At 42.7% G+C, this 16,028-nt stretch overlaps 1 protein-coding gene across 1 annotated transcript in view; it reads left to right on the top strand.

The window, feature by feature from the left end:
• The first annotated feature begins 10,177 nt into the window (after window positions 1-10,177).
• GPR139 (G protein-coupled receptor 139) overlaps window positions 10,178-16,028 on the top strand; it is a 36,393-nt gene continuing 30,542 nt past the window's right edge. The window contains exon 1 of the mRNA XM_010570570.1: window positions 10,178-10,269. Within this exon, the coding sequence (XP_010568872.1) occupies window positions 10,178-10,269 (92 nt within the window). The remainder of the gene's footprint in view (window positions 10,270-16,028) is intronic.

Raw genomic sequence — 16,028 nt, 5'->3', positions numbered from 1 at the left:
CAAAGAGCAGAGCCCTCAACTAGAACAACTCCTAAAATACTCTCTAAAAAAGACACTTAGAGCCTACATTTCAAGGATAGCAATACCCTTCCCCTCTCCAATCTGTTCATTAGCCTTTACCTGTGACTTTTGCTACCCTGGTCTCAGCTACACAGATACGTCAGGTTGGGTTTATTCTCCCTGGCATTTTCCCATTTGGAACTATGACACTTGACATTTTAGAGGACTCAAACCAGAATTTAAAAGAACAACAAACTGGTTTAAATGCAACAGTGGAAACAACATAGAACAATCATGACTGCTGTAGCCAATCTAAGCCAATGTCTCTCTTTCCAGCAGGCATCCAACCACCTACACGCTGGCAACTAGGTTTCAGTCTGGTTCCTGCTAGGGTCTGGATGAATTTTTGTCTCATCCTCTGCTGTGGCAGTTTCTTAGGTACTCATTGTTGCCTTTTTTCCCCTCACCTAAACTCTCCCATTTGCAGGTATGGCCTCAACAACAAAATACAGCATAGTCAGAGCTAACCCTTGCAGAGGAACAAACCCCTTTCACTGCTGAACAGCGGATTTGCCTATTCTATCTTCAGCATAATGTGCAAACAGCATGGCTGTCATTATAAAAAGAGCCTGGTAAGAAATCTACAGGCAGAACATGCAATATTACAGGCAGCTCCACAAATTTCACTAAGTCAATAAAAACTTACAGTCTAACACAAATACATACCTGACCCATCATTCTTGATGTCTGTCCAGTGTTCAAAATGTCATCTTTGGGAAAGTCCATGGAGGATAATAAGAGCTGAAAGGAAATCACTACCCATCCAAACATTTCCAAAAGCAGTTTGTCGGTGTTGAAAGCAGCTGTAGGTACTTTCAGGTGCTTTTTGGTGTGCCTGTGGTGCTAGGGCCCATGTGCTGTAAAGCATAGAATGAGATTAACTAATTAGCTAATTAGAATGAGACTAGCTAGATTTTCTTTACAAGCACAGGGCCATGGAAGCATGCAGTGCCTCTATGGTCCAAAGTCCTGCAAAAAATCATAGCCTGTAGGGAGTTACGTTTCTATAAGCATGTAGAATAATTGCTTTGTAGCCAGAATCTCTGATTTGAAAATGAGTTTTTCGTCTCATTTCATCGTTCCTTTTATTAGGACACACGCTACTCGTTGTCCCAGCAGGCAAAGTCATGCATTCACCAGAGGTGACCTTCTGGGAGTGACCGCATTTACTTATCTATCTGTTGTACAGCATATAAGAACTGGGGAGCCTGCCTGCTGTTTTACAGAAAACAGCATTCCTCATTCAAAAGACAGTCTTATTATACTTATATTAAACTACGTTAATAGCACCTAATGGGGGGAACAGAGATAGCAGATAAAGTCTGAACCTGACTGCAACCCAACCACTTGTAGGGTGAAACTTTATCATTGAAACACACACCTTGAGTGACTTGGCTCTCAGGACAAGCAGCAACGTATCTTTATGCTGTCTAGTCCTTTTGACGATAATGACAAGTGAATGACATTTTCTGGTGATGATCACACTTTCTTCTAGACAAATCTGAGCACTCGGATGAACATTAAGCTAATTTGATACACATTGATTGAGGATGAGGCTAGAGACAGTCATCTAGTTTCTCTGTGCTTCAGCCTCCCATTGGTAAAATGGATATAATATTACTTCAGGGGTGATGCAAGGACAAGTGAGTTCAAATTTGCAAAGGTCTTTGTAACTGTTACTGATGGGAACAGGAACAACTCGGATACAGCTGTGATCCTGATCGTGACAGCACATAGTGCAGCCTTCCCTGTAACAGCACATGCTTGTGTGCTTCAAAGTGCTCTGGTAGGCTACAAGCCCGTAAGCCCCACCAAGGAATGTGTATCTAAGAGTTCTTCTTTATATGTGATTCTCATTTTTTTCTTAATGCTGTATAGACAACTATACCTGAGAGCTACATGTAAAGGTAACTCCAATAAAACCAGCCACTTTTGCTGTATAGCACAAAGTGATCTTGAATTTAATCTCTGGTGCTATCTTAATCCAGCAAATCATCACAGTTCACATCATTGCACATTGGGGTTCTCTGTCTAGATAGGTTTTCCAATTAAAATTAGACTCCATTCCTAGCTGGTGATAGAAGCATACATCCATATTTACAGGTTGGTTTACTCATTCTCATGAAGACTTGGTAACACAATTTACCTCTTGATCTCCTGAAATAATATTTAGCATCCAACTAACACCACCCATCCGACTGAAAAGGTCATACAGACATACAGACAAACCTGCCTATAAGAATGTCTGGTATTAGGTCAGTGCTAACCTACCAACTACAGAGTATTTTCATGGTACTTGAAGACCTTTAACTTACACTTAGATCTGCATAGAATGAATCAAGAATTAATTCTTACAAATAACTAGGCAACTCTAATACAAGAATTATTTCAGTGATTTCAGTGGAGCTGTCCTGAGCTGCACCAGCTGATGCATCAACTCACTGCTGTTACTTATGGTTGTAAAACTGCTGAATAAAAGGCTCCAGAGAAAAATGTCCCAGCACATTACTCAATTATTTCAAAAGTAGCACTGTAAATCAGCAAGGCTATCTAAACTGGATTTTAGACTGAGCAGATTCTTAGCTTTGTGTTAGTTCATTAACGCCAGGGAACAGCCGGGGTGTGACTACTCTGTATTTACTACACTGTTTGGAAAAGCATCTTATATGCCGAGATAACGTTGCTCTGTAGCTGGGCTTTCTAATAACCAGTTTTGCTTTGCAAAGATATATGAGAGCTATAAACAATGATAATACCTGCAGGTTCATCTTTTATTATTTTTCCTTCATAGCAAAGCAAAGTCAAGCACACAAGTATATACAAGAGGCAATAAAAATGGGGAGCAGGATACAGGAGGCTCTTATGAATCAAATTAATAAAGTCATGTAAATCTATGCCTACATTGTTATGCTGATGTATGCAGAGTTCTTTTGTTCATTTACAATGCCACCAGGTTACTTCTTGGCACCCACACTAGGGTATCGTCCCCATCCAGGCATTATTGATTTGCTTGGGTAAGCGCTGCAGTCTAAACACAGGTAGCTGCAGTGATGCTCGCACCTAGTTACTCCGGAGCACAGGCTTCATTCTGAACTCCTGTCGTCACCACAGCACTCGCCCATTGGACGTCATGATCAATGCCACCTCCAAACGTCCCAGCAAAGGAGGCGAATTTCAGCTTTGCTTTGGTGGCAGGAAGAGAATGGCAGGGGGTGGGCGGAGTAAGATGTTTTGCTGGAAGATCCGTGATTTTCAGAGAGCCTGGATGGAGAGAAGTGGGGATGTGAGAGTGGGGATGAGCAAGCGAAGTGTCGGTGGCGAGAGCGGGAGGGGAGATGCCAGGGGAGTTAGGAAGCTGTTGGGAGGGGAGGGCCGGGAGGGGTGAGTGGGCTTTTTGCGGGGGCCTGCTGAAGTGTTTTGGAAACGAGTGAGGCGTAGCCCTTCCCTGTTTCCAGATCCTCTCTTCCTTTCCCACCATCCCAGGCACGGGACGCTGCGTGCTGTCGTAGTCCTGGCCCCGGCCAGGCACTGTCTGCTGGCACCCTCTGCGCTGAGGCGGGGGGAAAGGACACAGCCGGGAGGGGACAAAACCCCAGAGATTTCTGTTCCTGCTGCTAGGGAGGACGGGGAAAAGGATGAAGCCAGCGCTGGCAGCGCCGGTGAGAGCCTCCCACTCCTCCCTCCTCCCCTGGCAGAGGGCTGTGGGATCTGGGAGCAGGGCTGAGCAATTCCCGTCCCTCCCTGTGGCCCATTCCCCGCAGCCCCGGACGAGGAGGAGTGTTCCCTGCAGTCTGCCAGGCCCCGCTCCCGCCTCCTTTGCCCGAGCTTTGGACCAGCTCTCTTCGATCTCAAAATATTACATTCAGAATTACATAACTGAATTCATCTCTAGTTTAGCCTAACCTCATCAATGATTAAACAATTAACTTCTTATTGCTCTTCTATCTAATCCGGGAGGCATCGTAATGAAATAGCGCGTCTGGAAGAAATGGAAACAATCAAGCAGTTGCAGACAGAGGTCCAGAGGAAGGATGAAAACCCAACAAGGGCGTTTAATGAGTGTCTGGGTTACCACTTCAAAGAGCTTCACTCTTTCAGGCTTCTCGGCTCCCTTGGCATCTTGCAGACAAGATCGTTATTATCAGTTACCAAATGCTGGTTGTAAGCGTGAAGTACAAATTAGTGCAAATGGTGTATCAGAGAAGCTGAGGTGCTGGATCCCTCCCATCCGCAGGTGACGGCCACCCCAACGCTCTGAAGTGACGATGGTTTGGGAGCCGTGTGGCGGAGAGACGGCCCTTCCTCCAGAGCAGCTCAGCTGTGACCCAGCCAAGTCAGCAGAAGGATTCCGCTTTCGGAAGCCACCAGAGCACAGCTACATCGCTGCAGTCGAGATCCATCCCGGAGCTGCTCTGGTGTAGCCGAGAATATTCAGTGATAAGGAATTACCAGTGAAAACACTTCACCTATGGAGATTGCCTTCCTCCTTTTTCTGCCAGACTTTCTTGGCATGCTGTAACTCCCGTCTTTTCTCTCAGGCATTTTGGAGAGTTGGCCATTTAAGGACAAGGAGGAAAAATCAGTAATGTGCTACTTTGGCAAGGCTCTGAAGCTCACCTTCATTTAAAACCTGCCAGTAGTCCAGCCAAATACAAGAAAGTTTTTATTAAAATATTGCCAAAACACAATTCGTTCTTTTAAAATATCATATCCATGTTAAAAAAAATTGACGCAGAATTGTTAGTGAAATCTCTACATCTCAAACGTAAAACTAACACGCCTTTTTCAAATTTTCTAGAAATCTGGAGGAGGTTGAATTAAAATTCCTGGACCAAAGTCCCTCTTTAAATCTGTTAGTCTGCGTAGCATTCAAACCACAGGCTCTCATCACCAGCTATGATTAGATGCAGCCCAGGCAACAAATATTATTTGCATAGTTGGCATCAACAAAACCTGAACCTTTTCCTTTAGCTCACAGTTAATGCTATCCAAAGCTAGTGCAGGGCATAAGGCTACTTCTTCTACACCTCTGGTTTGTTTTGGTTAAGTTTCATTCTATTATTTCCTGCAGTCACATGGTATAAATAGCAGATCTATAATTTACGCTGTTATTCAGAGCAGTATAAACAGTTTACTTTATTGCTGCAGGAGCACAGCATGTCCAGATAACATCAATATTTTATTTATCTCTGTTTATGTACGTATTTGGTTATCGAGGTGCTTATCAGGTATGGAATTATTATAATAGCTGAGAATAAATAGCAACCGAAAAGAAGCAAAAATAAGACTGGAAACAAAATGTGTCCAAAATGGTGTCTGCTCTTTCTCTCCCTCTCCTGCCTGCCGAGTTTCTTAAAAAGAGGGCATTTCCAAAGAGCTAAACCCACCTCCATAAAATCAGAGAGCAGATGCGTTATTCTCATTAGTGGTGTCTCTCACATTTCCAGAAACTGTAACGACTTTGTCTTAACTGGCAGGTCTGAATTGAACCACTTGTATTTTCAGGGTTCTTAAAAGCAAATGAGATCCTTAAGGGTGTTGCTTTTAATCACCAATTTAAATTCCATCGTCTTGACAGTGATAAAAAGTGACACCCAAAATTCAAGCAAGAAAGATGGTTTGACAAGTTTTTGAGTTAAAAGGAGCTTCATGCAAATAGACATGTTTACAAGAAGTGAAACAACTTCCTAATTTATTAAAAAGTGACTCGGGTAATTAAACAAAAATTGGAAAATTCTGTGTTGGCTCAATCTTATCTTCATACAGAAAGAGCATTAACAACCCCAGTCTTCTGACACATTACACACTGATGGTAGCTTCTGAAGCATTTCGCTTTTAATGGGGATTCTAAGTTAAGTGGGCTAAACACATGCAGAAAGTAGTAAATTTCAGAAAGTTTATGAGCCTGATCCTGCATTGCTTGTGCATCATGAGCCTGAGCAGATTCAATTCCGTGTGCAAATGTATTATATGAATTGTTCAATCATATTTACTTTGGACTATATAGAAGGAAAAAGAAAGATTATTCTCTGATAGACAGGAGAAGGAAGACATAATCAGCACCGATAACTTGCTATTCAGTTGTTCAGTTGTTTCATCAACACAAAAAAATAAAATATGTGAATTATAATGCAGGTATGGAACATAATCATAAACATACAATTATGTTACAATCATACACCCTTGCTCAAAAATCACGTAACTTTTCCCTTTTACATATAGAAATAGTTTCTGAAACCTAATGATACTTATATATAAAAATAGCAATGGGTGATTTCAACAAAACCCTTTCACTGCAACTGCTCAAATTTTGTCAAGTTTTAAGAAAGAATCTACAGGGTTTTTTCACTTTTATATCTAGTGGGGAAGTAAGGGAGGAAAAGGTGCAGATCCAACATTGTAATGACAAATTGTACTGAACATGTTGGAGTTGCTTGCTCAGCCATGGAGCTGGTTGAAATTTTGAGCAATCAACTTATTTAAAAAAAAAGTCTAACTAGCCAGTAAAGAAATGCAAAAAATCCACTTCTTTTAAAATCATTTTTCCCTGGGTATTTTCCCTTCCACACACATTTCACAAGCTTCCCAAAACCCAACTCACTTCCCTAGCTCTCCAGGTACTATAATACATTGTCAGAGCCCTCCTGCAGCAGTACATCATCTTTCATGCCACTATACCACCACCATAAAGACAGCATCCCTTAGTGGGACTGCTGTCATGATGTGATATAAATAATTATAGGGATTGCTCGGAAAGGAAATTTCAACTCTCACAGCCCCTCACCTACTCTTCAAGAAATAGAAGTGGTTCTGATAAATGGAGTAATATGATTTATGAGCAATTTTATGCATTTGATTTTTTTTTTTTTCATTTCACCCTAATTTTTCTAATATTAAATTGTGGTGTTACAATAGCCTATGTAATATAAGGTGCTTAAAGAACAAATGAATACTGAAGGGAGCAGTTTTCTGGGACACATATAGAGGCTTGTGCAGGTAGCCCATCATTATTACAGTTAGCATTACACGGTTGCCATCCCACTAGAATATTCAAGTACAAAGTACTGTAGGCAGCAAAATAGCTGCCCTGCCAGCAGGCCATTAGTTAGCTCATGCCAGACACTACATACATTATTTGTGGCAGGCTTCTACTTTAAGAATAATGATAAAAAAGCTAGTGATGAGAATAAGCCCCAAATGGTCCATCACTAGGAACTGCATGGCTTTTGCAAATACTTCGGTCAGCCAGCCTGATGTGCTGGATTAAACCTGGCACCAGCTGGACAAAATAGTGAGGTCTCGGGCAAAATAACGTGATTTATTTAAAGAAAGATAATGTTCAACTTCTCTAATGTCAGAAAGCTTCAGAGCAGAGGACCTCTTTGAACCCAGGGCTGAGAGACTTCACCACTATGAGCTACCCCTTGGTTTGTGAATGGATTAATTCAAATTGTTCTTACCTGCAGCCTGGGCATACTCAGGAGCCCCAGCCATGAACAAATCCTTCATGCAGTAGGTCCTACAGAAATACACAGAGAGCAGGGAGGCCCGAGTCCATTCTGCCTGGATTCACCCCAAAATGAGAAATGCTGGGCTGGTGCAAAACCATCCCAGCAGAAATTAATCATTTAGGATGGGAAGTTGTCTGATTGCATCCATAAAGTCCCCTGCACATACATGCACTGTGCATACAGGTACGCAAGCACATGTTGAAAACTGAAATCTAAAATTGTCAATACTGAAGATGATGCAGGAAAGTGAATTACAGGCTCTCAAAATGATTACGGGGATGTGTTCTATTATAGAAAACTGAGAATGTGTAGAAAAGCAAGACCCGAGCTTCACACTTAAAGGATTTTTTCAGTTGCCCAAGCAGAGCTCAGCCTCTGGACAGAACAATGGTGTTCAGACTGCAGCAACAACTGCCCCGCAATTGACGGGCTCAAGAATAACAAGTCGATGAGTGGATTTGGCATCCCCACAGCCAAAGCCCAAAGATTTATTGCGCTGGAGTGGTGCACGTCAGTCTTCTTTATCACTGGAGTCCCACAGCAGATTTATACATGATGACGTTAATTGAAAAGGAATAAAGCCGCACATTCTCCTAACAACTGGGGCTCGCTCAGCATCTCGCCGTCCAGCCTGACTGGCAGCCCAGCAGTCACTGCTCTCTTGTTGGGGGCAGGCACCTGGCAATGAGAACAGCCCTACAGAGAAATGGGGTCACAGCTGGGCTCTTTGTTAAAGGATGCTCTAACCCAAATGCCAGCTATTTCCAAGGAATCTATTAATCTTCTACAGCTCTGGTGCACAGTCATTAAATGCATCCCTTTCCTTGCTTCTCGTGACCCAAATGGTTAACGATGTCTTCTTTATATGCCTAAGAGAAGATGAGCTTCCTCCTTGTAATTCAGACGAACGTTTACTCTGCAGAGAAATAAGAGAGCCCTTCCCCTGCTTTACAGCCGTCCTTGTTTCTGTAACATAACCTGACTCTGGTCTGGTTGCTTGAGTCTTCCCACTGCCATTTCCATTACTACCAGAGAGCTGCTCCATGTGTTTTGTTTTCTAGGTCATTTGCCAAGTTTTTGGTAGGCACTGACTGCTAGAAAGAAAACCCTAAACCCAAACAGAGTAGAGTAAATAACTAGCCAACCATTCTCTCTCCTGCGTGTTCAAAAATAGGTGGGAGTTGTGCCTGATAATCTTTCCCAAAGGCCAGTGCTTCAGCAGGATCATAGAGTCTGCTTGCATAAAGTACAATTTCAGTCTTGGAAACGGGCTAAAACTTTGGTCTGCGCTTTGTCATTGAGTGAATCCCATCCTTAGCTAGGGACTCCAGCAAAGGCGACAGTAGGAAGCATCTCTGCAGAGGTGGCCCCAAAGGAGAGCTCTGGGTTCCCACTCCCCCCACACCACCACTGCGTGGCTGGGGACGCAGGTCCCCAGGGTGGGACACGCCGGCCTCATTCTGTTCCCTTTGGAGCCGCAGAGATTCGCCTCGGACCAGAGTGAAGGCAGCTCCGTCACGGCTGAAAATCCCCCGGGAAAGCCCAGGTTCAGGCCCTGTCTGGCTAAGAGGGGGCTGACGGGCCATCCTGGAGGAGGCTGCTTTCCCGAGCTCCTCTGCAAATTCCTGACTTCGAGAGCGAGCAGCTGCTCACGGCTTCTGGGAGGTTTTTCGGGGTTATTCTGTCCTGATGGATACCTGTGAGTCCGGCCACTGACTCAGCCTTCCTCCCCCAGTGCCAGGGATGGGCCAGCTCCATGCAGAGAGGAACAGAAAATGCCATCCCAGGCAAAGGTAGTTTTATTAAGGAGAGAAACCTTGTTATTTCTTTCCTGGATCTTATTGGCTTTTTGTTGTTTCCATTAACTTTTATGAGTTTAATAAACATGCCCAATTTTAAAAAATAAAGTATTTTCGCAGCCTTGGAAATTGGATTTTCCATCTAGTCCAAATGCAACAGCCATTTTAAACGGCTCACCAAGAGAAATCACTGAAACAACACTTTTGAGTATTTTGTATTATTTCACTGTGAGCAACACGTAGATGATGTGGAATAGAGCCACTAAATTAATTGTGTTCATTCTTGCATAAACCCAGTGAAAGAGCAAAAATAGCAGAGTAAAAACATCTTTACTTATGTGATGACTTTACTTAAAGTCTTTTCTGCCCAGCTGCTCATTGGCCAAATCTTAAACATAGTGACTCCATTCGTTAGTGCATTAAATCTTTTTTGTGCTGGTAAAAGTCAGACTTAAAAATAGCAAGACTAATGCAGTGACTTGATGAGTCTTTACATAAAATCACCTAGAAGTGTTAATGGTGCCCCTGTCTCAGAAACATGTAAATTATGGCAAAGAAAAGATATCATGCCCAGATATAATCTAGTTTCCCTTCCAGTTTTCCTTCAGAGCTCACCAATCTCACAATTACTGGAGCACAGTGGTAGTTCAAAGTCACCTTTGTCAAACCAGCCAAGCTTCAATGTACGCATGTCCCTGCAGCCCTGGTTCTGCACCAACGTCTGGCTGAATTAAAATAGGTGCGAACCCTTCTGAAAACTTGAAAGGTCTTTGCAAGGACTAAAAGTGTTACTTGATTACAAGTAAGATGGCAGCTGAGAAAAAAATCAAGCTAATTCAAGGACTGCAGGACCTGAAAGGCAGTCCAGTTGTCCAAAGGGCTCTAGAAAATGAGGTCAGGTACAGCACACTGCATAATTACTCACACTGGGCTAAATGCAGACATGAACATTGGGTCACTATTAAAAGGCAACTCCACTGTCTTAATAGGTCCAGAAGTGAAATACAAAATTACTGAAAACCTGCATTCCTATCTGAAAAAGCAGTACATATTTAAATGCCCTTCCAGTAACTCCCAAATTATCATTTAGGAATATCTGGATTTTTATTTACCCTCTGTGGAATCCTACTTTATCCAGCCTATTCCAAAACAAACCCAAACAGTTTACAGCTACTGCAAGCCCCAAGAAAAATAACACCGAGTCTTTGACAGAAATTGAGCTGCTTTTCCTGATGATTCCCATATTACTGCACTGGGGTAAGTTGTAATGAGATATGGGCAGTGAGATGAAGGCCTTCCTCTCTCCTCAGCTCATGTTCAAATTATTATTATAAAACCATTTTCCATCAAAACCATATTTATTTGGCCCAGGCCCTAGGGCAAAAATTCTCTATCTGATGTTTAAATAATGACAACCAATTTGCAGGATACTGGTAATCTTAGATCAATTGCCCACAAGCTGTTTAAAAAAATATTAAAACCCCTTCTCTGCACACCACTCAGCAGAATGTGAGCGGGCTGCAGAGCAGCGGGAAAACTGCAGAGCAGGGAGAAAATGGAGAATCAGACCAACAGGGTTTATGACATTGTGCAATCAGCAGCTGCAACCCAGAAGAAAAAGCTATTTAAAAGTCTACTTCCAACGAAAACATTCGTCTTCACACCTGTAAGCTGTACACAGTAACTGGCTTTCTCCTACCATGTTCTTCCTTTGGTTTTTTCTCTTCTGACCGAAATGTTTGGGTTTCAGCTCAGCAAGAACACATCTCCCTTCAATACGCTTCTTCCTAAATAAAACAGGACGTGGTGTGGGACAAGTGGCTCTGATGTGGACCCCGAATGGGGTGGGTCAGCCTCCCTTTGAGGCAACAGGACCAGCAATAGGTCCTAATAGCTCCTGCAGTGATTAGGTCAAGAGAGCACCAGTAGGTCTGTAAGGTCAGACACTATTGATTGCATAGGAGACAATCCTTGCACAAGACAAAAAACCCCAGGAGGCCAAGAGACGCCGTTTCAGCTGCACCCCCCCACCCCCCCATGGTGGCCAGCTCCAGCCACCCCTCGGCTGCTGCCTCCCACAGGCAGGGCCCCCCGCTCTGCCCTCCGCACGCTCAACAGCCAGCAGCACCAGCGGGACCCAGGCGTTTGTATGAAGCTCCTGAAGAAATAACAATAACCTTTGCCCAGAACTGTAAAGCTGTCCAACAGACTTCCACTGCCGAGACAAAATTCCCCATAAAAATCTATATGGCATCCACATCATCCCTACAGAGCCCTCTTCTCTTCAAGCTCACATCAGTTTACAGGCTGGGTACTTAAAGATAAAAAAAAAGAGCACAGTAATTTGGTTTTGCCTCATAAGCAAGAGTTAGTTACAAAAATACTTGGTATTTTTAGTACAATCTGGGATATTGTAACTGGGCTACACAAAATATCTCATTTTCTAACTTCCATTTCTTACCGTTAAGATTAACTCTGTCTTTCACTCTTGCTGTACATTTCTGTGGCCAGTGGGCCATTGCTGCATCAATTGGAAACTGGACACTTCGGGTTTTTTCTTTCTGATCACACCCGACCATCTTAAGGTTCTGAATTTCAAAGTATTCCGGTAACAAACATATCACTCCATATTCTCAATCAGTGAAAATAAAGTGCCTTTATACAACTACTATCGCTGTCATCCACCTACACACCTGGCTAGCAAGAGCTTTCTATCAGAAAACCACATTTAAAGGACTTCATCAGACCTCAGCTGCAAGGAAGAAAATTCGAAACAAACCTGCTGATTTCAGTGACATTTCAGTGACTGAGTATAAGCAAGATGCAAGTGCGGAGCATCTCCTTTTGATGGCACATAGCTTTCTTCCATCACTAGCAAGTAAGACATGGAGCTATGTCAGGCAGGGTGGCCTCTGCAAAGGCTTTTTTTCTTCTTGCTGCACATCTCAGCTGAAGTCAGACCTTTTAGTTGGGGAATATAAAAGCCCCAAGCACAGAGCTGTAGGGTCCTCTCCACCAATAATTCAGCCTCGCTGGAGACAGCCAACTTAATGCAATCTTAATGTGATAAACTGCTAACTTGATTGGATTCAATGAGATGTACATCATTAGATTCAATAAGTACACAGAGACCATTTCACCTTACATTCTGCTCAGGATTCTGCCTCCAGTCTCTTCATCATTCCTGTTAATTATATGCAATGCGTCACAGAGATGAGAACAGTTTGGGACTTAAGTTGTCCTCTGACTCTTCACAAGCCACCTCAACGTTCCCTTCTGTAGTAACATGTCTTTTATTGATAAAGAACCTTTTTCAGAGTAGCTGCAGTCACTTATGGACACAGGTTGATCTTCAGCATGGTCAAATTTGAACTAAAAAAATTCTATTCATCCAGATTTCTACAAAATTCCCACATGCTTAAGCCAGAGAATGTCTTCACATGTGGATTCATTTTTAGTAACTAAAACTTCGTGGCAACACGTAGATGTTTATAGCTTCTCATTCACTGAAAGATTCTTTAAAATCTGTTCTTATGAACACAGAAATCAGTGCTATCATTCCAAAAAAGGGGAAAAAAACGATGGGACACTATGAAATATGTGCAAAGATATTCACAAAAATATGAGTCCAAACCAGTGTCTCTGAGCTTGTAAAATTCAAGAGGGATTTACATTCCCCTGTGGTTTGTAAACATTTTGGAAAGATTTCTTCTTATAACCTTTTTCAGATTCTGACTCAGACAAGTGATGTTTCTTAATTTTATTTAGCTGGCGTATTTCTAATCAGAAAAAAGTGCTGGTTTACACTTCGTGCACTCTGTGATGCTCGCCGTCTCTTCACCTTAAATTTTCCCTGTCTGCCATTTGGCAGGTTTTTTCACCACCCAGTCTCCTCACACAGTATTTTCAGACGTTTCCAATTTACCATTATGTAATTCATAACTACCACCCTTTTTGACAATTAATCTTTGTTGTGATGAAGGCACACTTCCACTTTACAGATGTTGCTTTTTTCATTGAACAAGTTCCACAGACTTTAACACATAGTCCTTCATTTTAAAAGCTTTTGAGAAAGTAACTTGAAATTTATAACACATCATCTCTTAGCCCTATTAAGAACATCATACTGTACCACTTAGCAGAGGTCATAGGTATTCCTCCACTTCAGGCAGCTCTGAAAGGAATTCAGACTTCCACTTGAATTTGTTCAACAGTTTTGTACTGAATAACGCTATCAAAATTTCTGAGTGATGTTTTCAAAGGATTTGTTTAAGAGTTCAAAAACCAAATCAGAGTAGCTAATTTCAGACTCCACATCTCATGTTGACTTTTTCATTTGGCGTTAGAGGAGTGTTTCAGAGATCCCAGGTGATGTTAAGAATGTTCCCCTATAATTCCCCAAACACAGCCACTCAGCATGACGGTCTTCACGTCCTCTATGATACTATTATGTGTTTCTATGACAAATGGTAACCAAAGAATTACCTATGCAGAACAGATCTCTTGGTAGAACATCTAGTGAACAGAGCAAGGGATTTCCAGTGCACCTATAACTCCATAGTCCTCAGAGGAGCAGCACAAAGCCTAAGCAACCCGTCCTGCACGCCTGCAGCAGCCAGCACCCTTGAACCAACATCGTAGCTCATTTTCCTAGGTTAATTTTCTCCTGGCTTGGCACAGATCAGAGCCAGTCAGGGTCTGCCATCACTGAAGCCGGGTTTGCAGAGTCCCACTTGACACCACACCAGGGACAACAGCAGCACCACAGCTGCCATGGACTAGCCCTGCAAACGTTTTACAGCCTGATGAGAAGGTGGATTTGTCTCTTCCATCTGCTAAGAATGCATCTTAGGTGTGAGAAGTGGCTGCTGGGTTGATCATCTGGCCCTAGATGACTGGAGTATCACATACAGTCCTTCTTGTGAGGTTTTCAAACTCATGCCTAAGGCACTGATGCCTCCCACTTTGAAGTTATCATCTCTGTTTCTCCTCTTTCAACTTAACATGGAGTTTTTGGACATTTTAATGTGCAGTTGCTAAGCAGTGGCATGGCTAAGAAGCCAGTAATATCAGCAGTACCTTTAAAATGGCACTTCTGGGCATGTAAGAGCTGCTCATGCTGCTCTTTCTGCTCAGACTAGAACTGAGTTTCACACTCCTTGCAGTTCTCAAAAATGCAACCTGCTGCCTGGCTTCATTGGCATTCTTCAACTCATTTATTTTCCTACACTTGCAGACAGGTGAGTTATTTTAAGCTTATTACCGGTAAATAATGAACAATTGCATTCCGGATTAGAAAATCCCTTTGAGATCAAAAGCCACAAGTGCTGCAGTATGGACACACAGATAATTAGAGACTGGTTCAACGCAAAATCCACTGAAATCAAGTGACAAGAGAGAGGAGGTATAATGAGTGATTGCTGCCCAAGAATACAGGTGCAACTTCTGCAGGGAACTTGTTGAAGCACCTCTAAAATATCTGTGGATTTGGGAAAAGAAGGCAGAAAACCAAGGAAGAGATTGGAAAATCTCTTCAGCTCTCAACCAGGACCTCTACAGTCATCATCTCATCTGATGGTGAAGGAAAATGTGAACCTCTTGAGGAGAACCTGGTTTGAGAGAGCAGTGTGGAGAACTTTGGGGTGTGAGGTAGGTTCAGAGAGAGGTAAAGCCTGAGCGGGCCTTTAGCAGGCAGTATCTTTACAGGCTTTGCCTCCAGAAAATTAGATTCTTGTCCAGAACTCTGTATTTCCTTCCTGACTCCATGCCTCTATGTGCTACTCTGAAAGGTCAGGTAGAAGCGTAGAGCATCATTTTCCCACAAATTGTTAATAGTCAGTCTTAGAAACCGAAAAGGAAGGCATAAAGCTCATTCTGCTACATTAATACAAATAGGGACTTTTCTTTCCCATTGACTTACGTGTCCTTAGCCGTATTATCATCAGGTGTCAGTGCGTAGCCCAAAGGATAAGATTTGAGTCTGGCTTTAATTAGTTTACTGTAATGAGGTAAACCACGTTTTACCTTTCCAAGGAAGTAATTATTTGCACTCTTCCTGCTTTTCAGTACTTGCACCACCTTCTTCACTTGCAGTGGGGGTGAAGCTACTGTTGGGTTTATTCAGAAATGCAGCAGAGCCGGTACATACAGAAACGATGAGGAAATGCTCCTGAAAACAACACGATGGACCAGAGGTAAGAAAACGTTGTGGAAGGTGGCAAAGCTGAGCTGCGGGAGCATGCGGACCACACCTGAATGAGACGTAAACGGCACGTGGCAATAATGACGTAAGATTGGAGGCCATAATAGCACATGAATGTATATAAATTATAGTGGCTGTTAATAAGTTTCAGAGGGCTTTAAGGACTTTTGTTTAGCTGCTTAAAATTAGTCATTCACAATAAAGCAGAACTCATAGCTTGCTTAATGCTTTTGCTTAATGTTGATCTATGCTGCGATTGGAGGAATAAGCAGATTCGGAAAGGTACAGAGCCAGTTTGAGCCAGGAAAAGGAGACGTAGCAACCACCAGTCTGAAAACCAGGAAAGAGAAAAAAACCTGCCTAGAGATGAGAAAAAGGACCCAAGGAGAGAGAAGACCCCAGACCTGAATATTACTATTGGACCAGACTATGGTGTGAGGGGCAGGAATTTAGATT

The sequence above is a fragment of the Haliaeetus leucocephalus genome, unplaced genomic scaffold, assembly GCF_000737465.1.
Source record: "Haliaeetus leucocephalus isolate CR32 unplaced genomic scaffold, Haliaeetus_leucocephalus-4.0 Scaffold295, whole genome shotgun sequence".
In the NCBI taxonomy this organism is placed as follows: Eukaryota; Metazoa; Chordata; class Aves; order Accipitriformes; family Accipitridae; genus Haliaeetus; species Haliaeetus leucocephalus.
This window is presented reverse-complemented; position numbering and strand designations above follow the sequence as displayed.